Source organism: Leucoraja erinacea, chromosome 22 (assembly GCF_028641065.1).
Source record: "Leucoraja erinacea ecotype New England chromosome 22, Leri_hhj_1, whole genome shotgun sequence".
Classification (NCBI taxonomy): Eukaryota; Metazoa; Chordata; class Chondrichthyes; order Rajiformes; family Rajidae; genus Leucoraja; species Leucoraja erinaceus.
In genome coordinates this window covers 25,131,094-25,157,247 of record NC_073398.1, presented here as the reverse complement: position 1 = coordinate 25,157,247, position 26,154 = coordinate 25,131,094, and the positions used below count along the sequence as shown (strand labels likewise).

General features: G+C 44.1%; 1 protein-coding gene across 4 annotated transcripts in view; it reads right to left on the bottom strand.

The window, feature by feature from the left end:
* Positions 1 to 26,154, bottom strand: part of flncb (filamin C, gamma b (actin binding protein 280)) — a 59,040-nt gene that overhangs the window by 28,777 nt on the left and 4,109 nt on the right. For 2 of the 4 annotated variants that reach the window (XM_055653224.1, XM_055653225.1), the window contains exons 2-18: positions 14,408 to 14,656; positions 13,594 to 13,691; positions 13,194 to 13,341; positions 12,612 to 12,730; positions 11,697 to 11,774; positions 10,832 to 10,994; positions 10,133 to 10,333; positions 7,869 to 7,994; positions 6,891 to 7,028; positions 6,373 to 6,499; positions 5,911 to 6,047; positions 5,460 to 5,653; positions 4,501 to 4,614; positions 4,140 to 4,283; positions 3,551 to 3,674; positions 2,351 to 2,511; positions 367 to 457 (exon numbers count right to left, since the gene is read on the bottom strand). In XM_055653224.1, coding sequence (XP_055509199.1) covers positions 367 to 457; positions 2,351 to 2,511; positions 3,551 to 3,674; positions 4,140 to 4,283; positions 4,501 to 4,614; positions 5,460 to 5,653; positions 5,911 to 6,047; positions 6,373 to 6,499; positions 6,891 to 7,028; positions 7,869 to 7,994; positions 10,133 to 10,333; positions 10,832 to 10,994; positions 11,697 to 11,774; positions 12,612 to 12,730; positions 13,194 to 13,341; positions 13,594 to 13,691; positions 14,408 to 14,656 — 2,412 coding nt within the window. The remainder of the gene's footprint in view (positions 1 to 366; positions 458 to 2,350; positions 2,512 to 3,550; positions 3,675 to 4,139; positions 4,284 to 4,500; positions 4,615 to 5,459; positions 5,654 to 5,910; positions 6,048 to 6,372; positions 6,500 to 6,890; positions 7,029 to 7,868; positions 7,995 to 10,132; positions 10,334 to 10,831; positions 10,995 to 11,696; positions 11,775 to 12,611; positions 12,731 to 13,193; positions 13,342 to 13,593; positions 13,692 to 14,407; positions 14,657 to 26,154) is intronic. The other 2 variants (XM_055653227.1, XM_055653228.1) reach the window with 1 other exon arrangement.

Genomic DNA, 26,154 nt, shown 5'->3' with positions numbered 1-26,154 from the left:
CCTGTATCCATGACAACAGTCCCACTCCCAACTATGCCACACCCCAAAGTGAGGATCAGTGCTTTAAGCACTGGGCTCAATCTGTACACGATGGTTAGGTTTAGAATTAGACGTCGAGGCCTCTTGCCAATTGAACCTGCACTGTCACTGACCAAATGGTTTGGGATGATATGGGTTTGAGAATTAAATTTCTTACAATTGACAGCCTTCAGTAAATAACATCTACGGAAAAGACGATAGCATTGATAGCCCTCAGTAAATAACATCTGTGCGGGAGATGTTATTTACTGGTAAATCCAGGATTGTTGTGGAGGATTGGTGACCCACTAAATGATCAAACCTCTCAGTCGATTAGCTTTGCCTCACCAGTCCGGCTCAGTCCGGGACCCTCAGCCTTAACCTTTCCAGCGTCGTGGGATGGCTCCACTTTAATGCAGAATGGGCTGATGGGAATTTCCTGTAAATAAATTGGACAGACTATGATTAGAGTGGATACAAATGCCATGGATGGTAGGTTTCTTTGGGGGGGGGGGGGGGGGGGTGGCAGTTGGTTGGTGAATAAAAATGCATGCACCAAAACAGGGACTACGGAGGTTAAAAAGGGCAATGAACTGCATTGTTCTATTAAATACAGTAAGTACTGCCTTACTGTATCTCAGACAATACTTTGACAATGAATTAACCAGGCCTCTATCCATCCCTCTCAAAAGGAATATACCCATGAGGAGCAGTGGCCTACTTATTCCCTTGATGCTGCCCTGCCATTCATTGACCAATCATTCATCATTTGTGTCCAATTAGATTGCACCCTTAAGTCCACAGTCCCTCCTACCCACTAATCTTTCACACTTCCACTTCTCAAAAATATCCAAACACTCCCTTTTAATTACCCATCCATGTATTGTTCCAAAGATTCACAACCCTCCGAGACACTATGTTGCCCCAGCTCCCCTTCGGAAAAGACCCCCTCTTTCTAAACAGTGACCTCCTATTTCTAGATTCTCCTACTAAAGGAATCACATCACACCCGACATGGAGCAAAAAGTCCAACTGTTATTTAAACTAGGGAATTAACGAGGGTAGACAAAAATGCTGGAGAAACTCAGAGGGCGAGGCAGCGTCTATGGAGCGAAGGAATAGGTGACATTTTGGGTCGAGATCCTTCTTCAGAATTAACGGTTGCCTTTTGTCGGCAATGGTCACCGTAATTACACAGCAAGATCCCATGTGCAGTAATGAGCATAATGAACATCAGCCTTAATAATGTGGGCTCCAGTGTTGGGTGCAAGTGTCTAGGGGAATAGCTGATAGGTCCTCGCACAGCCTCCGAGCAACCATCGTGCTCCCCATACACTACGCAGTATTCAGCTCAATGGGCTCAAGTTGAGTGCACACACCCATACATTCTTACTCCATCATGCCAAACTGCTCAAATGAATTTACTCTTTTTACAAATCTATTTGTTCAAAAAGCAAGAACAAGCTCTCACAATCACACCTTATTCAGAGCTGAACGACATTCAGCATGGTCTGCAAAGTAGTTGCAGATCTGCAAGCTCAGAACCTTGGGTTTTATCCTGAAGAGGCCTGGAATTGTGCTGCAGCTGGATGAGACACCTCAATGCCGCAGAGCAAATTCACCATAATAATAATAATAATGTACTTCTGTGGATTAAGGCAAGATGGTACCTGGACTAGAGGTTCATGGAGTGGTGTGGTTCAGGTATTAAAGACAGAAAGGATTTTGACAGATGGAGATAAATCTCTTCTGAAGACAGGAGGGGTGGCAGGAATCTTAAACTTCGAACTAGGGAGTCCAAGAGAGATGACAGGAAGCAGTCTTCATCCTGGTTTGTGGAAGTCTGCAACAGTCCCACAAAGAGCAAGAAGTTGGAGATTTCAGAGTTGTGCTGATAAATCTTGGTGGAAATGATGGTAGGTAAACCATCAGGGCAAGACTTGATCAAATTCAGGAGGTTCTCCAGCTACTGTACAAGCCTTCAAGATTTACCAACAACCTAGTAAAGAGTGCTTATTTTAACCCCATAATCACGTCATTAATTGCACAATCATTCACCTTCATCTTCTACCTGACACACAATCCTCAATCACGAGTCTTTACCCGTCTACAGAACAAATACCAGACTGATCCCTCACCTCACTCCACCCACAGAATCTTCCCGTTTACACTCAATACCAGGTAGAGCAGAGATCGAGAATCACAGGTTTTAATGAACGAAGAAGAACGATGAACGAAGCATGCATCTCCTTTGGGAGATGCAATCACCAACCCATAGTCCTCAGAGGACAAGCAAGGAACTCCCAGCAATGGTGCAAGCAGCATTATGTACCTGGTCAGCAAACAGCACCATGATGGTGTAGCGCCCAGCAGCCGGGGGAGTGTACTTCACTGTGAAAGTGTCATTGTCATTCTTGATGATGTCAAAATCGATGTCGGCCTCAGCTGGTCCCACAACCCCTGGTGCACACTTGATTCCAATGCTCACATCGCCTGTTGGAGAAGAGGTCACAGGTCAACCCAGCATTCACCCAAGCCTATATTATGGTTTGTAATATTGAGGACCATGCTGTACACATCTACAGTAATAGACCATATTTATCGGCTTCATCTCAGAATCAACAGCTTACAAGAGGTCTGGATCTAAAGAAAGGTCTCGACCCAAAAAGCCAGTCTGGAGAAAGTGCTTGACCAAAACGTCACCTATCCAGTTTCTCCAGAGATGCTTCGTGACTTGTTAGCGCTTTGTGAGCTTTTGTATTAAACACCATCTGCAGTTCTTTGTTTCTATCCTCCGTTACTTGTTCTTCAAATCCCTTTGCATTCCTTTGCCACACAAAGCATCCTATCCAGATGTATCACAGCTCGATTTGGCAACTATGCTTAAAACCACAAATTGCAGAGTTGTGGATGCAGCCCAGTTCATTAAACAAACCAGCCTCAACCCACACCACCACATCAAAACAGACTCCAACCACAAGTCCCATTGCCTAGGGAAAGCAGTCAACATAGAGGACCATTAACACTGCAACCACTCTATCTGCTCTCCCCTCATTGGGCAGAAGCAAAAGGAAGACCACATACCGCCAGATGAAAAGCTTCTTTCCCCACTATTATCAGATTCTTGATCTGACCCCTCATTTGATAGGCATGGATTCCTGCCTTCCAATCCACCTCACTGGAACCCCTTCACTTTTTTGTATATTGACACTTTCTCTGTAGCTGCAACGCAACATTCTAACAGTTTCCTTTCTCATCTGCATTACCTGTTGTACTCGTGTGGAGAGCAATTTGTCCATAGTACACACAAAACAAGGTTTTTCACCGTTTCCCAGTAACCACAACAATAATGAACCAATACCTAGCCTTCGTCCACGCTGCGACTGGCTCCGATACCTATGACTTAGCAATTTCTCCCCCAACCCTCCCCCCTCCCCCAAAAGTCAGCATTTGGTTTGTAGTTGTTGGGTTTAATCCCGCTACTCTGAAAAACAACGGCAGGACCTGGGTGGAGGATACCCCAGGGACTCACCTTGACCAGCTTCACTGCAGTCCACTGTGAAGTAAGTGGGTTCATTGGCCTTTAGTCCAGTTTTTTCTACACCTGGTCCATACACCTTCACCTTCTGTGGATGGCACCCTTCACCCACAGATACCTGCGGCACATGCAAAATGCAAATGTTACCACACAGTTAACTCGGGGCATAATCCACTGCAATGCAATGGCTAGAAAGTGAGAAGCACGGGACCAGTAGCAGAGTGTTTAAGAAATCAGTCCGTTGCAGACCCAGTATGCTCAATATGCAGTACCAAGCCCATCAGCATCTCTCCATCCCCACTATTTACCTCCCTTTGTGTTGCTTATTGATTCATCAATCCCCTTCGTACCCATCACTATCACACAGGCCCATCCCATTCCCTCTCCTGCTCGTCACTGCACCCACCAATTTTCATCTTACTGGCCCAACCCCACTGATTTAATTGACTATCATCACCCATGTGTACGTCAAAACCAGTCACCTGGTTTCTAGATCGTGCCTCTATCTCTATGATCTCCCTTTGGTGCGATGGACCCTTCATACCGCCACCTGCCCCTGCACACCCTCCCTCTCCCCACTTACTCTGAAGGGACTGTTCGGGACATTGACCGAGCCCCAGCTGATGATGATTGTGTGTTTGATGGGCTTCTGTGGCACATACACGCAGATGAATGTGTTGTCCCGGTTATCTTTGATCTGGATGTCGATAGGAACACCCTCTGCATCCTTGAGAGAAACAAACAGAAATCATGACAAGCTATTGCTGAGTCCTAAAACACTCGAGTAAAAACTCATGAAACCTATTCAAATAGAAAATTCCCACTACTTCTCCAACATGCTGACACCTACTTCAGTTTGTAGATATTGATCAGCAAGTTCACTCCCACATCTCTGCCCACCTCCCCGAACCTCACTGGCATTCACCAAGACTTCATGTCATTACCTGTGCATAGATCTTGAGTTCACCCTTGCCAGCTGCCCGAGCATCAATAGTAAACTCAGCCGGTTTGTTCACAATGCAGCCAGTTGGTTCCAGACCCGGTCCAAAAGCCTTTACCTGAGAGCAAGATTGGCAAAACATTATTAACAGTTACGTCACCCACCAAAAAGCCATGTTAAAAAAAGAAAACAGGAACAAATCCACATGGTTAAAGAGACTACAGATGCTGGAATCTGGAGCAAAATAAAACACTCATCAGGAAGCATCCGGAAAGAAGTGGATAGTTGACAGGACGAATGTTTTTGATCCTAAATGCTAACTGTCCTTTGGTCTCCATGGATGCTGCTTAACCCCAAGTTCCTCCAGCAGTTTGTGTTTTGCAACCATGTGTTTTGTCAGCTAGATGTGGTATTCTCATTCAATAAGTATTCAAACTAAGGAAAACACCTCTAACTTTCACCTTTAAGTCCTGAGCACATTATCCATGTTGAAAATTCAGTGCCCAGCTGAGGACCTACAAGTGCTAGTGCAGGGAATTGTAGCACACAACCTACAGTTAACTCTATACAACAAGGCCCTGTTGGTCATCTTGGTGTGCTGGCAGATGACACAGGGTCTCCAGGTTTGAGGTTATGCTCTTACACGACGCACCCAGATTGGCAGATATTTCTCTTCACTTTTTGTGCAAAATGTTACCAAATCCAATCTTCTCATTCTAGTTTATGCAAATTCAACCTCTTAAATTTAACGGTGGTCATGTTAGTGGGATGTGTGCACTCGTCCACAGCCAACAGGTTGAGATTTATTATCCCAAAATATTTCACACTAATTTTTTTGAATTGTTTGTAAACTTCAAAACGTGCTCCCTGCACCAAATTCCAAAGTCTCAAGAGAGTAATCACACCAGCGACCCAGCCGATCCCCAGGCCCCTGCCCATGCCACACATTTGTTCTACACTCACCTTCTCTGGGAAGCTTTCATTGTTTGCCGGCAGGATGTGAGCCATGAAAGGACTATCTTTAATATCTTCATCATCACAAATCACATGCACTGCATAATCACCAGGCTCAGTGGGCCAGTATCTCACATCACACGACCCATCCCCTTTGTCATCACACTCGATCTTGGCCTGCGAGGGACCTTCAATGGAGAAACCTGGACAAAGAAAGATACAACCAGTCGTTCTCAGAGATAAGAGGCCACAAGCCGTTAGACATTCACACAAACAAGACACGCACGCCAAGACAGGCAAGGCACAGAAAACTCATCGTGATGTATTTCCAAGTCTCATTATTGCACTCATTTGAATGCGGATTGAACAGGGAGGAAATGCAGCAAATACATTGGTTTCAAACCAGTGTTGACCTTAAAAGGGAAGCTTCTCCAATATCTCAGGAAGCAACAACACTTACCTAAAGTCCCAACTTCAGTCCCAATGGCCTCCACTACAAAATCTGCTGACTTGCCCACAACGCCAGTCTCCAGTCCGGGTCCCCAGGCTCGTACCTTCTGGGCACCAGCTTCAGGTCCAACCTGCACCTCGAAGGGGCTGGAGGACAACACATAGATCAGTGAACACACACCCAAAACAGCATCTCCTGATACTGCATATTCAATTAGCATTGGTACAAAAGATTCCTGAAATTACACTGAAAGCACAAACATGGAATCTCGCCTAGTGTTATGCCGAACATTTATTTGTGTGTCAAATACTTTGAAACTGAAAGATTGACAGGGTCCCAGAGGAAGACAGACAAACAGAGATGGAGGCAGGGATGGGGAGAGGCCTTTCTGTGGACGTTAAGCAAAAATGTAACACTGTTCATTTGATGTCCGAATTGAATTAACCACATGTTTGGTTAAGTGTGACTCACCTTCTTGGAATAGCAAAACCGCCCCAGGTGATGGTCACCACATATTTGCCTCCAATCATCGGGTGATATTCACATTCATAGATACCCTCGCCAATGTCACGAACCTTCACGGGTTCCTCTGTGCCTTCTGGAAAGAAAGAAATGAGACCAGTGACAGACTTTGGCCAATTGCTGCATTGCCCACAGGTGTCCCAATTCTTCTGCCTCAGCCCTGGTGCAATGCAAATCATTCACCAGGACAGTGACTCGGCATACAATCAAAGGACAAATGCAAAATGCACAGGGGAGGTGTGGAGCAAAATAAAGAGAATGTCCACAGCAGACTGGAACCAACCCAAAGTTCAAACAGGGAACACTTATTCCATCACTTGCCACACACCCTCATCCCCCAACCACCTTCTTCCATAACACATGTCAGCCAGGATAGGCACATCTCCACCACAAAATAATACAATGGCCCTGAAGTTCCAATGTCCAAAAAGCCTGCTAGGATGCACAGTCCCTACAAGCCAACTTACTGGGTCCTTTGATGACAACCTTCACTTCCCCCGTGCCAGCTCCTTTGGTGAAGACTTTGAAGTCGGTCACTTCCTTGACTCGCACCCCTTTGGGCTGCAGGCCTCTCCCCGAGGCTCGACACGCATTGGGATTGCATGCTGGAAGAAACACGCGGGTCAGATTAATGTCAACCCATCAAATGCATCAGGATGCCCACCCAGAGCTGACAGTCCACAGTCACATCACAGTAACCACATCTACCAGCATTCCAGATACAGGAGGAATCAAACCACCTGCTGGCTCAGCAAGCGAATAAACCAGCCGTGTCCACTCCAAGACTGTCCCTCAGACTGCACGCACTAATCTCAGAGGGATATCAAGTACCCAGAACACTGGTAATGCTAGTCAGCAAGGATTGCCACTCATGATCAATGGACCAGGAGAGAGAGAGAGGGGGGCCTGACCTCTCCACGTACAGATGGCAAAGCACCTACCTGTCTGCAAAAGGAAAGCTATGCAGAACCGAGCAAGATTTTAATCACGTCTCGATCAAACAAAAAGACCAACCATAAACAGTGGGAGGAAAATACATTTTGGAAAAGTATACCCAAAGTTAACCAGTAATCCACAACCCATTCCACTCAAGGCCTGGCAGGAGCAGAGCCATTCCAGCAGAACACGGCAGCCAACGTGCCCACCTAGAACCACAGCACAGCAGCTGATGACCAAGTTAGTAACGACCAGGAACAGGCAGCACTAACCACCCTCTTCCGTCAGAGGACTTGCACTGACTCGGAGCCAGTGACATCCAGGGCCTGAACTGGCCTCGGAGCCAGTACCCTCATGCACAGAGCAGGCAAAACCACCATCCCCCAAGCAGCCCCTTGGACAGACAAGGTGTTTACAGATATCATGACCACTCATACAGACAAGCCCAACCAACGTCCCCTTGTACAGACACAAGCAGAGGTAGCCCCTCAGTTCAGGCCAATACTAACGTGCTCGTTTGGGTTTGGGAGGAGGGGGCGGCGCTTTCTTCGCCTTGTCTGCCGGCGGGGTGCGGATGGACTGAGGAACGATCATAATTGGAACTGGTGCAGCAGCCTGGGCCAGAGGGGGGGTTCCTGAGGTCAGTCCGAGCACAGAGGAAGAGCATCATGAGGAAGAGCATCATGAGGAAGAGAAGGAGGTAAAAAGGTGTGAATGGCAAAATCCAGGCTCGTTCCTGCAGTACAGTGGGATGTGGCAACACAGAGCTCCCTCCAAGCTGACAGTCCCATTCTCAGTGGCCCAAACGCCACCCAATCTCAGTTTTACTGCAACACCTTCACAGCCCTGGCTCTCAAATCACCACCATGGCCTCAACCTCCAAATGTCCACCGACACAGTGGACCCAGCTCCAGGCAACCATGGTCCAAGCATTCTTGCAGCTTCACTATTGTCCCATGCGAAACAGCCCAAACCCAACTTTCCTTATTAAACAACCATTCGCGTGCTAATTCAACAACTACGCACTAGCCATTTCTAACTTTCAGGCCCATCACGTTTTGTTAATCTTGTGTCCCCCAACAACCAGGGGAGCATCTACAAAGGTTTGATTTAAAAATGAGAGCCAGAGAAAGTAAGATCAACCACTCAGACCAGATTGTCAGAATCTTCTATCTTTCCAAAACCCACAATGAAGACAAGTTATTCCACAAAACAAAGGTGGTTTTATTTTCCTCAATATACACGAGTAAATTGATAACAGCTTCCCAATGAGATGCATCTGTTCATCACTAAAGTAATTTGTTGGCTGTTCTTGGCAGGCTTCATCGGACAAGACAACAGTCCAAGTTAACTGGTCAACTCTTAGAGAATAAAAACAAATGCTCTCTCATTCTGCAGTCCTCAACCTTGCCCAAATGCCAAGTGCTTAATAGGTAATGTCTGGAAATAAAACTAGTCAATTGACAGGGAAGCAGGCAGCATTGTCACGTCTGTTTAGCCAAATCTCCAGCCAGGCACAAGTAATTAATTAACTCCAGCACCACCACCTCCGCAATCATTTAATGAATGTTGACATGACTAGGAAATTAACACCTTATAAACTGAATCTGTATGGATAACTAAACAAAATTCCTCCCCAGAATATATTTGTGTATATATTTATATTATGGTATATGGACACACTGATCTGTTTTGTAGTAAATGCCTACTATGTTCTGTGTGCTGAAGCAAAGCAAGAATTTCATTGTCTTATCAGGGACACATGACAATAAACTCACTTGAACACTTGAACTAAATCTTAAATAATTTGGCTTGGTAACAGTGCTGAAGAATCATGCAATTAGGGTCTAACCATAGAAACAAAACTGATACCACAGGATCAGATCACCAATGGAACATTTCAATTAAATTATTGAACTGAAGGGTCATCGCCCAGGACAACAACACTGCCTATTCCTAGTCATATAATAACTTCAGGTTCCACACTAGAAATCACCCTCATTCCCGAGAAAATAAAATGTTTGACAGCACTGTTAGAAAACCAGCGCTCTCATCAGGTATTCTGGTTGATATTTTAACTCCCTCAGCTTTGTATACGAAAGATATTAGTTATGCTATGCACAATTGGCGACAGTGACTCTTTTTGAAATAGTGACTTCACTTGTTGCAAAACATTTGAGCACCTCAGGGTTATGAAGGGGGCTTTAGAAATGAATGTTTTGGATTGGGGTTTTTTTTGTTTTTTTAACACACAAGTGCATACACAGACAGCTTGTGGGAGTTGTTGCGTAGACCCACACGATCCATTCAAAAGATGATCTTTTCGCAAAAGAGAAATAATAAATACACAATTAATGGTATTTCTGACATTAATACAAGGATCAAATCCAATGTCACAGTTTTCAAAACGTCAGCCTTCATTTGCTCCCATCCTCCCTCACAGCCCACCTGCGCTCCCGATTTCTCGCTACTTTCACAAATCCTACAATTCATAAACTCCATCATGCCCAGGATACAAACCCCCTCCAACAAAAACTCACTCTCCCTGCCTCACCTCAGAGCATCATTCTCACTCCCCTCTGTTCCCAAACATTCACACTCCTTCACTCTCCCTGCATTATGTTACCTTCAAACCATCCCCATCTCTTAACCTCTTCTTTGGTTTCTTACCCCATCTGTCACCCTTTGCTTGCTCGTCTCTTAGGGGAGAAAGGGGATGAATGAAAGGCAAAGGTTTCTTACACAAAGAGCCCATGTAGTGTTTGGACCATACCTTCAGAGATGTTCACAGTGAAGGGGCTTTTGGGTATTGGTGTTCCAGCAAAAGTAACATGGACGGTGTGAGGACCTTCAAGCAGAGGTCTGTACGTACAGCGGAGAACATTGTCTCCTTTATCCTCCAGAATCACCTCCACCGTATCCCTCCGTCCCTGGGGATCAACAATGACCACTCCAACATCTCCTGACCCAGCACCTGAGGGGGGGGAAAAGAGCCGTCATCAGTATAGTGACAGCAACAGTACACTGGCATCCCTACAGAGAAAGGAATTCATCCTTCACTCCAAGTCAACATTAAAATGCAATGCAATCAGTGGAGGTTGCCTAGATACATCTTGTCATTCAACACAACCCCTCTCCAGCCTCCATACTAAACACAAGAACACAACACCCTGGTGAAGCAGTACAGATCTCTGCAGAATTAAGGGAGGCTTTAGAAGAGAAGTACAGATCCAAGAACTGGGCCAGAGGTCTCTTTGTTTGCAACATCACTTTGCATTTATTCTAAAATGTTGGTTTTAAATTTATTTTCAGATGTCATTTAATTGACTGTCTTCATTCTGAATAAAAACTTCAAATGTTGTCTGAGAAATTCCATAGATTGCCACCCCATCTCTCCTAAGCTACAGACCTCTCTTCCCTCCCACCTCACCACGATTTCCAGTGGAGATCAACACATCACTTTGTTCCTCACCTGCCGTGTAAATGTCAAAGTACGTTGGCTTGTTGGCCACATTCCCATTCAGCTCCAGACCAGGACCTTGAGCAGTCACCTTGTTGGCATCACCCAGAGCCATACCAATCTGGACTTTGAAAGGGCTTTTGTCAATTTGCTGTCCAGCAAATAAAACTGTTACCTGGAAGCAAGCACAAAGGTAACAGTATTAAAGAAGAAAAAAAAATGACTGCTGTATACCAGTGGCTCCAATCTCCCCCCAAAACCCCTCAAATTCTCCACATAGCCATGTGCACCATTTTCATGCAGTGCACAAATCAGTGAATGCAATCAGACTTGAGTGGTTGTGTAGTCAGGTCTGAAAGATTATGTGACAATTTGATAGAGCTTGTGATAATTCAGGAAGTCAGCGAGGTATTGGGAAACTATTTCCTCCAATTTGGTGGGAAGAGGAAATGTGGAAACAAACCTGCAAACCCTCCCAGCAAACTCCAAAACAAAAACATTTGGATTCTGGGTGCAAAATAGATCTTCAAAGACAAGATTGATAGTTTCCCCATCCCCCGTTATAATCTAAGAACAGGGAGCAGCAATGAGATGCAGATCAACCATTCGAGCAACAGAACCATTTCCTTAGGAACCCATGACAAAGGGCGAGGGCCAATCGCAATGTTCATTTCATCGAATAGCTTCTGACATGTCGTTCCCACACAGTCCCATTTGGTAATGAAAACATGGAAGGAATACCAGATCTACGGGTCAATGCACAAGCAAACCAACGAATGGTGCATTTTACACACAGTACAAAATGATGGGACCTGTGAAGATGAAGCCATAGCTCATTCTGACTGAACTGAAGTATTTGGAATGATCAAAGACTTACCTTGTGAAGGCCAGCAACTTTGGGTATGTAGGAAACAGAGTATGTGCGGTTCTTGTCATTGTTTGCAGTCACACGTGCCTATACAAAGAAAACAAAATAATCACTCTATACTGCAACTGGTTACTCCCACACCAGCCCATTGGACAAAACAGGCAGCAGAAAATTCAGCTCACACTAGAAGTGCATACATTATAATTCATAACCTAATGATGCTTGCTCCCTCTGGAACACACCAGTCTGAATCAATGGTGCTCAAGTGGAGATAGCTCCAGGTTCTAGATGTAAATATCACCAGCAATCTATCCTAGTCCAACCACATGAATGGTATGGATAGGAATGCACACCAAAACCTCGACTTACTCAGAAAAATAAAGAAATTCAGCAACCTCCGAATGCCTCATCATGGATAGGAAAGCACACCAAAACCTCGACTTACTCAGAAAAATAAAGAAATTCAGCAACCTCCGAATGCCTCATCAATTTCTACAAAGATGCCATAGAAAATATCGTATCGAGATTATCAAGCCCAGAAGAAATTGCAGAGAGTTATAAATGCAAATTCATGAACAGCTTCTTCCCCACTGTGGTCACATGGGAGGGCTATGTGAATGGGCCTCCCATGTGCTCGGGATAAATGCCAGACTTTCCAATCCACATCATTGCAACCCCTGTACTTTCTATGTAGCTACCACACTGTATTCTGCCCTTTTTCACTACCTGATGTACTCGTGTATGGTATGATTTGCCTGGACACCACTTTCTTGGATTGGATTCCTTGGATTTCTCTACCTTGGTACATGTAGCAATAAGTGTGCCACGAGTAGAGATGAGCATTAAATGATGATCTTCTAAACAATATTTACATGCTGGAACTAATAACAAAGAATGCATGGCCCATTACCACACACTCAGTACCTCTTCAGTGTGGCCTTCAGGATCCTCCACAAATACCAGGACCTCTCCAAGACCAGCATTGATCGTCTCAACAGTGAACTCTGCTGGCTTTAGGACTACATTACCCTGTGGCTCGATACCTAGAAGCAAACACAAGAGACATTTAAATATATCACAATAGCTTTGCTACCAGGTCAAAGGACATCATCATCCCTCAAGATGTTCACAAAGTGTTGGAGTAACTCAGCAGGTCAGGCAGCATCTCTGGAGAAAAAGGATGGGTGACGTTTCAAGTCGTGACCCTTCTTCAGACTGAATGACGCATCATCCCTCAAACCAGGTTTAAGGCCATGGTCAAGCTGACACACCAGTAAGCATGACCCCAGGTCAAAGAGCTTCAACAGAACCATCATCATCAGCTGCTCCTTAACCTAGCTGATAGGACAGACAGCGGACAGAAAATTATCCCTTATTCTAGGTTAAAGAGGGTATTCTCAGACTAAGACCACATCTTATCCTTGGAAACATGATATGTACTGGATAATATGTACTGGATAGACAGTGGGCCAAGTTTTGGGCAACACATGAAGGGATTGTCCTTACCTGGCCCGTAAGCTCGAGCTTTCTTGGGGTTGAGTTTTGTCCTGAGGGGAGCACCAGGCTTGAGCTTGGCCTTTGGGAACTGGGAGAGGTAGGTCATCACCGAGTGCTCATCTACGTTGGGGTCCACAATCTCCTCGGGGGCAATCACCTGCAGAGTGGACGAAGGAGGTCAGGGGTGAGCGCTGGGAAAGGGTTAAATGTGACAGACACACATGGATAAGCAAGGACGAGGATAAATGTGAGGATCCGAGTAAGCATCAGCGAGGTCAGGGTCCCAAGAGCTCGTGCACAGTGGAGCCTAGTGTTGATTGAGAAAAGAGGAAGAGATTCCAAGGACAATATTTCACCAGATTCTGTTGTTTCTGTGCAAATGATGGGGGATGACAATGTAGACACTCACCTGAGGAACCCCCAGCCAATCATCAGCTTGTTGCATGGCCTCACGGGCATTCCCCACGGGTTGATTTGGGTCCCATTCCTGCCAGTCAGGGCACAGACCTGTGGGCGTAATGAACACCTTTCAAACAAAGGGACAATGAAGTATGGATTCCCTGCATCAGGCAGGGAGAAAACACACGCATACAAAAAAACTCTACAAAAGCATTTGCTCGGCTTAGCTTTATAATTGCTCAGGATCTCTAATGCAGAACAACTTTGGACCAGAAACTTGGAAGCTGCAGTTAACAGTGAGCTTTTATTGAAGTCGATCACTTGTAGATTCATTGATCAGCAATCGCCCCAACTACAGAGTGCACGCTCAATCAGTGCCCATGCTCCTGTTCATGCCTAATCATATAGCAGGATCTGAGACTGTGCCAGCCCTGCTCACATCTGGTTCTGTTTAGCTTTAATTGTATACAGCTCTGTTAAGCATTTCCAACATTGCCAATTCAGCATTTTCAAATCCACCCCTGTGCTTTGTAAAGTCTTGGTGTGCCCCTCTCCTCAACCAGCACCACGATCCCAGCACTGCTACCGCCACACAGACGGTGAGGGATACCTTCATCAACTGGTTCATTCTGGAAATAGTGACCCCTGTGATAACCCCATGGCCCTATTGATACTGTCAATTTTGGCAGCTACCTCAAACATGTAATACAACCATCCCTCCACTCAAAATAAACCTTGCAGCAATTCACTCGGGTTTAAACCCAATCCTTCTCCTTCCCCTCTCATTTATCCCACTGCACTCTCCCTCACTGCCGAGCTCTTACCTGGTGCACAGTTGTCCACCAATGCACCCAGTGCCTTGCCGTCCTGCCAATCACGGTGAAAGTTGGTGATAGGCAGCTGTGGGATCTTGTTCTGGATCCATCCCAACAATCTCTGCTTGGGAGTCTGCTTCTTAATGTCTTCTTCATCCTCATCCTCCCACATAGGCATGGAGATGGAGTAATGGAGGATAAGGGTCCAGATCAGTCCCAAGATAAGCTTCAGGTTCCCATCCACAATTGCCTTACTATCTGCGAAACACAAACCAGGCCTTGGGTTAGAACCGATTAGTCAGCATGACAATAATAATCCTTCATGAGGCAGAGACACAAGGCAGGGAGAGACAGAAGGGAACTTACAAAAGGGCTGACAGTCAAATAAAATTAGGACCTCAAGGAAAGCATTCGGAAAGATCTGCAAAAAGAGTGACTAGCAATTAAAATGCCCAGAAATAAGTCCGTGGGGTTATGGATTGCATTTGGAGTGTGGATGGATGGCGGAAAGTGCATTTTATCACAACTTAAAAGGAGCCTGACATTTTCAAGAAGATTCCCCGTACACCCATTTAGACTGCTTGAATAATGAGAGTGGTAACAGGACACCTAGAAAATATATTTTAAATTGTTTTTTTGATAAATACAACTTTCAAGAGAACAGTAGTCCAAAGATAAATACTTCCGGCATCTAAAACGTATACAAATATGTAACAGCTTCTGAACAGAATCAACATGGATTATGCTTCTTGAAAGGGAATTTTCAGTTTTGTCAAGATCTTTATGCAGTATTTTAAATTGTATTTAGTGAGTGCCTAACATAAATAGAACAGTAGGAGATAGAAGACACGTAGAAAATATTAACAGGATTGAACAGAGTCAACATGGATTTATGAAAGGGAATTCAGTTTTGTCAAATCTTTCAGAGTGCATTTTGATAACTTAAATAGCAGAGGAGACAAAGAGAAATCAGTTGATGCTGTGTATTTAGACTTTCAGAAGGCTTTTATTAAAAGTTAACACTATTGAGGAGAACATACTGGGATGCATCAAGGATTGGTGAATGGGCAGAAAAAACAGAATCAATTGATTGCTTGGTAATGCTGCAGGAATCGGTGTCGTTGCTCAGTTGAATCCACAATGAGGCAAAATCAAATACAAATCCAAGTTTACTAACAAAAGAAAGTTTGGTAGCAGTGTGTGTCATCAGGCTTTCAGAGGATATGAAAAGATAAGGACATGGTGAAGGAAATGTGGGGAAATAGATTCAGTTTGGTTGCTAAAAAAACAAAATAGGAAGTGGGTTTTTTTCCCCCAAATGGCAAGAAAGCCCAAAAGATCTGACAGGAATTACTGAAAATTAATATGTAGGAACAACAAGCAATAAAGTTGGCTAATGGCGTGGTTTGGTGGGTTTGTTATGCAAAGCAGGATGAAGTAGACGGGCTCTGTACTCAAGTTTGGAAGAATGAAACGCGACCCATAAAATTCTCACATGGTTTAACAACAGCGATGGAGTGTCTGGAAACAGTGGTCTTTGTCAGAATAAAGGATCATCTGTTCAGGACAGACAAGAAATGTTACCTCCCAGGAGGTTGAGTAAATCTTTGGAATTCTCTGCAAGAGGACTGTGGAAGGTCAACATATTCAAGGCAGAGATCAATATTTTTAGAACTTAAGGTAATTCAAGCTTTTTGGGCGAGTACAGGAAAGTAGCACCAAGGGAAAGGATCAGCCTTGATCTTAAGAAATGGCCGAGCAGCCAACTTATTCAGATCCTTGTGGCTCTCAATAGTCGTGTATTATTCACAGGAAAATGACTGCATTGAAGGAAATCAAAAAGGAACTCTCTGGTCAGTGATTGTCCAAGGCTTGATCAAAACAAGTGCTGGAACCAGCCCCCACCATGAGTAATTCTCTCCCTGTGAGCCACAACTTCCCAGCTGTTGCAGAGATCACTCTCACTCATCTGGGAATTGCTGGCTGGGGCCACAGCCAGTGATATTTTCAGCAACGCTCCAGTGTAACCAGGCAGCAGATCCTAAAGATTTCAGAGCTAGTGTTTCCTCCGCCTCTCAATGCAGAATTCAGAAGGATTTCCTCCAACACCGTACCCGGTGTTGGCAGGGATCCCAGTGAGCCCACAGCTGTCACAGAAAGGAGCACTGCTGTCAGAGATTCCACTCATGCTTAAAACCCCCCCTAAAGTTCCAATGCACAGCCCTTATCCAGATCAGATCAGCCACAAACTTCCAACTCGCTGCATTCCTAACTAATCCCTCCTCACACTCCACTACGAGTGTGGCAAGCACTGACTACCAACGAATGGGAGTGAGAGAGACACAGCGAGTGTACCAGTCTGCTGCATGCATTCTGCGTAGATAGAAGGTGATGTAAAGTCCAAACTATTTGTTCAGACACAAGCTGACACAGGAGCTCATCTGGCTTGACTGAAGATTTATTCATACGTTACCATGAAAGGATACAGACACACAAGAGTTACCTTTCCAAACAACTGAAACATTAGCAACACTTCCCCGCTGCACGGTGAATAACCCGCACCCTAAATTAACAGCGATTCCATTCTGTATGCAGGCCAAGAATCATTTGTTTAAACCATGTGCCTAGAGACAATGGACAACCCCTACCCTGAGGGAACAAGGCATGTTACAGTTACACCATATAGCCGTTACCCTGAATAAACTGTTGACTCTAAGTTACATTGAATAACCCTTACCCTGTATAAAGTAACTCCATACAGAGGGTTTGACTGTCAAAGAACGACAGTCTAGTGAGATTGTTAGTGATCTTTACCCTGAACAACAGTGACTGTATGGTTTGGACAAATCATACAATGCAGGCACTTTAGCCCTTCATGCTGCACCCGTGCTTTAAAAGAGCAGCCAATATGTCTCACAAACTCGCTCATTTCCCTCACTGTATTTTTTTCCCCTTTCAACTGTTTACCCAATTCTTATCTGAAAGCTGCAGCTGGATTCATTTCCATACCTTTTCGGGCGGGGCAATTCAGATAACTTTCTGCACGATGAAATGGAATAATTTATTGTCATATGTGACAAGCACAGTGAAATTCTTTGCTTGCATACCCAAGGCATACAAAGAGTCACCACATATGGTACTGACAAAGTTACAAAATGCCCCTCCACTGGCTCCTTTGTTCTGCCCCCCCCCCCCCCCCTGGGTCCTGCATGGTTCTTCCTGCATCCCCCCCCCCCCCCCCCCCCCAAGTGGTCCTCCCACGCCAGGTCCTCCCTTGTTCATTGTTCTTCCAATGGTGCAGCCAGTAGAGTTGCTGCCTTACAGCACCAAGGACCCAGGTTCGATGCTGACTATGGGTGTTTCTGAATGGAGTTTGTACATTCTCCCTGTGACAGTGGGGGTTTTCTTTGGGTGCTCCGTTTTCCTCCCACATCTCCAGAGACATGCAGGTTTGTAGGTCAATTGGCTTCTGTAAATTGCCACTAATGTGTAGAATAGAACTAATGTACGTGTGATCGTTGGTTGGCACAGATTCAGGAGGCTCAAGAGCCTGTTTCCAGACTGTGTCTCTACACTATACTATATTCTACCCTGCCCCTGGAAAAGCCTTCCCTGATTTTGAAAACCTGCATTAAATCTTCCTTAATCCTCTGCTCCAGTTCTCAGCTTTGATTCTTTCCATACAAGATTCCTCGTCATAGGAAAGTGTACTAAACCCCCTTTATACCCCTCATCAAAACTCTGCCATCTAATAATGGGTGTAACACCACCCACTAATCCAGAGAGCATATATGTTTAATAAACTTTAAATTTAAAAAAAATCTAATATATTGCATTCCATGTATTACACAAACAAATTCCCCTCTATCTCACATTTTACCTTTGATGAGTATATATGCATTCAAAATTAAAGTTCCATAAAATGTGATCATTTAGCTCATGCAATCTGTTCTCCAAAACATACCACTTCAATGCATAAATATAATCTGCCCATTTACCCATTTCTAGTCTTTACTGTTGATTGCTTGGTGTTTTGTTGCATTTGTAAACTTTAAAATGATGAACTCTAGAGATGTCATCATTAAAGCGACTCTTATATTAATATCGATATCACCATTCTAGACTTCTCGATGCTCCAGAAAAACACTAATCAGGCTACACTGTTTTACTATTCACACTGCTGCCGTTTCTTCAGCTTTGCTCAGCAGTGGTTATTTTGTTGATTGCCTTTTGAAAAAAAAAACATGCAAACCATACGACCCTCAATACTTCAAATTAGCCACAAAATCATTTCAACATGCAGGTAGACTGGGAAAATCAGGTTGGTACTGGACCCCACGAAATCTGTTTGTGAAGTGCCTCCATGATGGATTGTTAGAGCAGCTTGTACTGGAGCCTACCAGGGAGAAGGCAATTCAGGATTTAGTGTTGTGTAATGAACAAGATTTGATAAGGGATCTTGAGGTTAAGGAGCCATTAGGAGGTAGTGACCATAATATGTTAATTTCAATCTACAATTCGAGAGGGAGAAGGGTAAATCAGAGGTGTCAGTGTTACAGTTGAACAAAAGGGACTAAGGAGCCATGAGGGAAGAGCTGGCCAAAGTTGACTGGAAAGATACCCCAGCAGGGGTGGAACAACAATGGCAGGTATTTCTGGGAATAATACAGAAGGTGCAGGATCAGTCATTCCAAAGAGGAAGAAAGATTACAAGGGCAGTAAGGGGCGACCGTGGCTGACAAGGGAAGTCAGGGACAGTATAAAAATAAAAGAGAAAAAGTACAACGTAGCAAAGATGAGCTGGAAGCAAGAGGATTGGATAATGTTTAAAGAGCAACAGAAGAGAACTAAAAAGGCAATATGGGGAGAAAAGATGAGGTAAGCTAGGGATGAATATAAAGGAGGATAGTAAAAGCTTCTTTAGGTATGTGAAGAGGAAAAAATTAGTTAAGACCAAAGTTGGACCCTTGAAGACTGAAAAAGGTGAATTTATTATGGGGAACAAAGAAATGGCAGACGAGTTGAACAGGTACTTTGGATCAATCTTCACCAAGGAGGACACAAACAACCTTCCTGATGTACTAGTGGCCAGGGGATCTGGGCGACGGAGGAACTGAAGGAAATCCACATTAGGCAGGAAATGGTGTTGGGTAGACTGATGGGACTGAAGGCTAATAAATCCCCAGGGCCTGATGGTCTGCATGTCAGAGTCCTTAAGGAAGTGGCTCTAGAAATCATGGACGCATTGGTGGTCATTTTCCAATGTTCGATAGATTGAGGATCAGTTCCTGTGGATTGGAGGGTAGCTAATGTTATCCCATCTTTTAAGAAAGGCGGGAGAGAGAAAACAGGGAATTATAGACCAGCTAGCCTGACATCAGTGGGGGAAGATGCTAGAGTCAATCATAAAAGATGAAATAGCGACACATTTGGATAGCAGTAACAGGATCGGTCCGAGTTAGCATGGATTTATGAAGGGGAAAGCATGCTTGACTAATCTTCTAGAATTTTTTGAGGATGTAACTAGGAAAATGGACAAGGGAGAGCCAGTGGATGTAGTGTACCTGGACTTTCAGAAAACATTTGATAAGGTTCTACATAGGAGATTAGTGGGCAAAATTAGGGCACATGGTATTGTGGGTAGAGTGCTGACATGGATAGAGAAGTGGTTGGCAGACAGGAAACAAAGAGTAGGGATTAACGGGTCCCTTTCAGAATGGCAGGGTGGCAGTGTGAACTGTGAGGAAAATGCTATGAGAATGCAAGGTGACTTGGACAGGTTGGGTGAGTAGGCAGATGCAGTTTAATGTGGATAAATGTGAGGTTATCCACTTTGGTAGTAAAAACAGGAAGGCAGATTATTATCTAAATAGTGTCAGGTTGGGAAAAGGGGAAGTACAACAGGATCTGGGGGTCCTTGCTCTCATCAATGAAAGTAAGCATGCACATACAGCAGGCAGCGAAGAAAGCAAATGACATGTTGGCCTTCATAACAAGAAGAGTTGAGTATAGGAGCAAAGAGGTCCTTCTGCAGTTGTACAGGACCCTAGTGAGACCACACCTGGAGTATTGTGTAGAGTTTTGGTCCCCTAATTTGAGGAAGGACATTCTTGCTATTGAGGGAGTACAGTGTAGATTCACAAGGTTAATCCCCGGGATGGCGGGACTGTCATATGCTGAGAGAATGGAGCGACTGGGCTTGTATTCACTGGAATTTAGAAGGATGAGAGGGAATCTTATTGAAACATATATGATTAAGGGTTTGAACATGCTAGAGGCAGGAAACTTGTTCCCGATGTTGGAAAGAGCCGAGTAGATGAGGAAACACTTTTACACACAGAGAGTTGTGAGTCTGTGGAATTCTCTGCCTCAGAGAGCGGTGGAGGCCAGTTCTCTGGATACTTTCAAGAGAGAGCTTGATAGGGCTCTTAAAGATAGCAGAGTCAGGGGAAATGGTGAGAAGGCAGAAACAGGGTACCGATTGTGGATGATCAGCCATGATCACATTGAATGGTGGTTCTGGCTCGAAGGGCCGAATGGCCTACTCTTGCACCTATTGTCTATAACGCATTTGCCTTCCATTCATTAACCCATAATTCTATTGCCAATCAGTTACATGCCAGATTATCCAAGGAGGTTCCACATCGCAGACATTAAACTCACTGGGTTGAACAAACAGCAACACAGTACATGGCCTTTAACCTGAAAAGAATCAGATGGAAACACACACTGACCCAGATTACTCTGGGTGGACCCTTCTTGACCAGCAGGGATGCAATGCATCACTATTGATGCCTGTGTTTTTAATCTAGTTCTGATTTCATGCTGTGTATCTGTTTATTCAACTCAGTGAGTTTGGCATCTGCAGTGTGGAACATCCTCAAATAACCTTGGATCTAATTGAAAGTTGCCAATTGAAGTATGAACAAAGAAATGGAACGTAAACATGTTAAAAATGGCTTGTAGTTCTGGAGAAACCCAAGGGTAAACATATTAAAAAGGCTAATTTACAGTAACAAGAGCATTGATGAGGTTGGCTTGGTTTGCATTTGGTTTCCATGCTGCATGACAACGACTATAATCCCATTAACCAGCCTATGTCCATAGAACTACTTAGGCAATGCAACAAGATATTTACCAACCCCAATTAAAAAAAAAATTATGCTCCTTTTAATCTTTTTTATTGATGAAATTCAATCTTTGTCCCTGGTTTTTAATCTCATCACCAAGGGAAATATGCTTTTCCTATTAACTCTCTTTTATAAACCACACTCAAGACCCCCTCCAGTCTTCTCAGCTCCAAATAAGTCAACCGTTGTATGTTCAATTTTATTTCATAGCAAAAATTACCCAGTCCTCGCAACTACTTAAAATCGCCTCTGTACCCTCTCCAGTTCAAGCAGCTCCTTACTGTAAATGTGGTGACCAGAACTGTATGCAGTATTCAGGTTGTGGTCTAGCTAGTGTTGCATACAGTTTTGGCTTCACCCCTCTGCTCTTAGATTCAGTCTTAGTTAATAAAATAATCCCATATGGCTTTTTTAACCACTACCTTAAAGTATCTGCAGCCATATTTCTCAATTTTCTCCTGTTTATTGGGAATTCTCTCCCCTGCTCCAAATGCATTACCTCACTTTTCTGGATCAAACTTCGTTGGCAATAACCAATTAACTAAACCATCTACATCTTTCCATTCTATTCCCCCCTCCTTCTCTTCCTTCCAAACCTACATTTAATCTCATATCTTCCTGACAAGATGGCTTCAAACCTCCGTAAATCACTTGTAAACCGGTGGTTGGCACCAAAAGCACTGTTTTCTTCAAAATCGACCTGCTGGCCACCCTCGATTCTGTACTCAATCCTACATAGAAATATAGAAAATAGGTGGAGGAGTAGGCCATTCAGCCCTTTGAGCCAGCACTGCCATTCAATATGATCATACTGCTTTCTCCCCATATCCCTTGATTCCGTCCATCCCAAGAACTATATCTAACTCTCTCTTGAAAACATCCAGTGAATTAGCCTCCACTGCCTTCTGTGACAGAGAATTCCACAGATTCACAACTATCTGGGTGAAAAGATTTATTTTCAGAGTTTGGTACAAATATGGAACACATCCCTTGGCTACTCAGCCTCCCATTTTTTCCAGCAGCCACTCATTGTTATTCTAGCCCTGGCACCAGGGTGGCAATATTCCATCGTGGAATCACATCTACAAGTATGGAAGCGCTGCCCAGTGAAATCCCCTATTACTGCCGCTCTCCTCTCCGCAGAGTCGACTCTCCCATGAGGTCATGACATTGACCGTCTGCACTAGAGGGGAAGCCTCACCCTGTCAGTTCTCAGAAACAAACACTGATTAGAGAGCATATCCCTTGGGTTTCTCCAGAACTGCAAGCCAGGTTTGGGTTTGAGGAGTCTGGCAATCATCCAGTCCCTCAAGCTGTGGGACGATCATTCTCTACAATGTGCTAGCCACAAACACTCAAACGGACTCCAGCAACGTTAGCAGTCATTCAAGGTCCAAACCCCCAGACCTCAAGCGCTCCCAGCTGACAACACTCCCAGCACCCGTGTTTGTCCAAAACACAGGAATTGTCCCGGAGTTTCCATACGACATAGGATGCACATCCCATAGGTCAAAGGTGGCCTGCTTCAATTTATTAGATGAACTCACCAAGCAGAAATAAAACCCGTTTAATAACAAAAGGCACCCATCAAACAACATCTCTACTCGTATTCGGAACCCAGACTAACATTGCCATTTCTTGTTTCCTCAAAGGCCACTCCTCGTCTTTTGAGAGAAGAACACTCTGAACAATATTATTTCCACTTCTCCCAACATCCACTGAAACAACTGTCCAAAACACAAGCTAATTACAAAGAAATGAAAGTCTGAAGAAGGGTCTCGGCTGAAAACTTCAAGCATTACTTCTCTCCAAAGATACTGCCTGACCCGCTGAGTTACTCCGGCAATTTGTGTCTACCTTCGACATGATTAGGGCAATATTGCTCAGAGATGGGAAGCCAGTATCTAAATCCAAGTATGGATCGAGCATCTTGGACAATACAGCTCTCCTCCTCCATGACACACTGGTCAACCCGAGGAGCACCTTCAGATACATACTGGTGCCACCAAGATGCAGCACAGAACACCACAGGACATCTTTTTTTCCTGTGTAGCTATCAAACTGTACAACTCCTCCCCCTCCACCATGGGGTAGACCGACTCTCCCTACTCCCCCTCTCCAATCTTTGCATATCTTCAATCCTTTCCGCTTGTCACTTTAATTCCAAGTTTCATGGATCTTGTGTGTTATGATTGTTGGCAGACCAATTTCCCTCCTGGGATAAATAAAGTTCTATCACATCACTTTTCAGTCTTTCCCCATCAAGACAAGGAGACCCTAGGCATGCTCACTCTTTTGTTTTTCTTGGTATCATTCAAATAACTGCACACCACTTTCTCTGTTGCCTTTTAGTTACCTACCAACCCCCCCCCCCCCCCCCCCCCCCCCCCCTCCATGAATCTCACATCTACCAATTCCTCCAAAGTAACTTCACAAGTAACAACCACGTCCATCTCAATTCGAAAAAGTTTCACATAAAGTCACTAATCCTCTCCACAGTTGGCAGTCGCTGGCTCCTTGCTGCCAGCAAGTCAGTCTCAAGAGGCAGCTAAGACCAGAGTTATATGGGAACCCCATGGTAAAATGGATCACATGTACAGAGGTGGTCACTATACAGAGTGAATGACAATTAGAAACATAGAAAATAGGTGCAGGAGTAGGCCATTCGGCCCTTCGAGCCTGCACCGCCATTCAATATGATCATGGCTGATCATCCAACTCAGTATCCTGTACCTGCCTTCTCTCCATACCCCCTGATCCCTTTAGCCACAAGGGCCACATCTAACTCCCTCTTAAATATAGCCAATGAACTGGCCTCAACTACCTTCTGCGGGAGAGAATTCCAGAGATTCACCACTCTCTGTGTGAAAAAAGTTTTCCTCATCTCGATTTCCCCCTTATCCTTAAAATGTGACCCCTTGTTCTGGACTTCCTCAACATCGGGAACAATCTTCCTGCATCTAGCCTGTCCAACCCCTTAAGAATTTTGTAAGTTTCTATAAGATCCCCCCTCAATCTTCTAAATTCTAGCGAGTATAAACCGAGTCTAATTAACACCAACAGAAGCATAAAGAATACAAGCAGACATTGGACATTTGGCCTTTTTGTAAAAGTAATTGTAGTCAACCATTCACTTCATTAACCATTTAATAATTTGATCTCCACTGCTTACTGTGGCAGAGAATTTCTGCAGGTTCACCACCCTGGATTGCATACGATCAACTGCATTGTTCCCGTCAAATGAGAGATACCATTCCAGGAATCAGTTTAGTAAAACTTGGTTGCACTCCCTCACCATTTCCAAGCCACACACTAAACACCAGATATGGTCTCCAAGCCCAGGGTAGCTGTCGCTTGACATCTCTGCTCCTGTACTGATGTAAATGTACCACTTGGCTTCCTGGTTACTTATTTTCAGCAACTGGTATGACAGTTCATATTGCACCTTCCAGTTTCATCCAATCTATCACCATTGCGGTAATAATCTCTATTCATTTTTTTGGGAACCAAAATAGATAATGTCAAACTGTATCTGCCAAACATTTGCCCACTCACAGAACTAGTCCAAGTCACAGTGGAGCCCTTTTTGCCTGCTACTCAGTCACCCCATCTCCCCCAATCTTACATAGACTTGAGGCAACTAAACGCAACATCTCTCATCTAAAGACATTGAGTTACATTAAGATCCAAACAGCAAATCCCTGTGGTTCTCCACTAGTCATTGCCCATGTTTATTCAAGCTCCATTTCCTGACAAACTCTCAATCTTTGTCAGACTATTAACCTCAATCCCATGCACTTTAAATTTGTACACTAATCTTATTATTTTATCAAAAGCCTTTAAAAAAATGAAATAGACCACTACCGGTCCTACCTTAACTAATCTGCAAACTAAATTCTCATACAAAATTCCATTAAATTTGTTAAGCATGATTTCGCCTTCATAAACCCCTTGCCAACTATGTCCAATCTTGTTAAAGTTTTCCAAGTATTCTGCTGTTGTAACTGATGCCAGCACTCTCTCAACTGGCAATTACTTTTACTGGTCTGTAATTCCCTATTTTTCCACTGCATTTCCTTTCTTTTAAAAAGACCTCCAGTCTGCAGCAATTGCTCCAGTATAAAGAATTTTAGACGATGACCACTATTTCCAGGGCCATTTCCTTTAGTACTCTGGTATGTAGATTATCAGGGCCTGGTAATCTATCATCTTTTAGTGCAACTGAAATTAAACAGAGGTATTTCCTAACAAATACAGGCAGTGTCCAACTCCCTCTAGGGCCTTGGTTCTCTCACCCATCTGGGATGTTATCCGTGTCCTGTGTGAAGATAGAACCAAAGAATGCAGTTAATTGTTCTTCCACTTTGTTCCAAATACAACTCCCCCATTTCTGACAGCAGAACACCTACATTTGCCTTCACTGACCTTAATCTCTTCTAATATTCAAAGCAGATTATACAGTCCAGTTTTTATCACTCGTGCAAGTTTACACCACTTCCCTTTCAAAACATACATGTTCTTCTTTGCCAGGAACATTAGTATAGATTAGAGATACTGCACAGAAACGGGCCCTTCAGCCCACCGAGTCCACTGATCAGCGATTCTCACATACTAACACTATCCTAC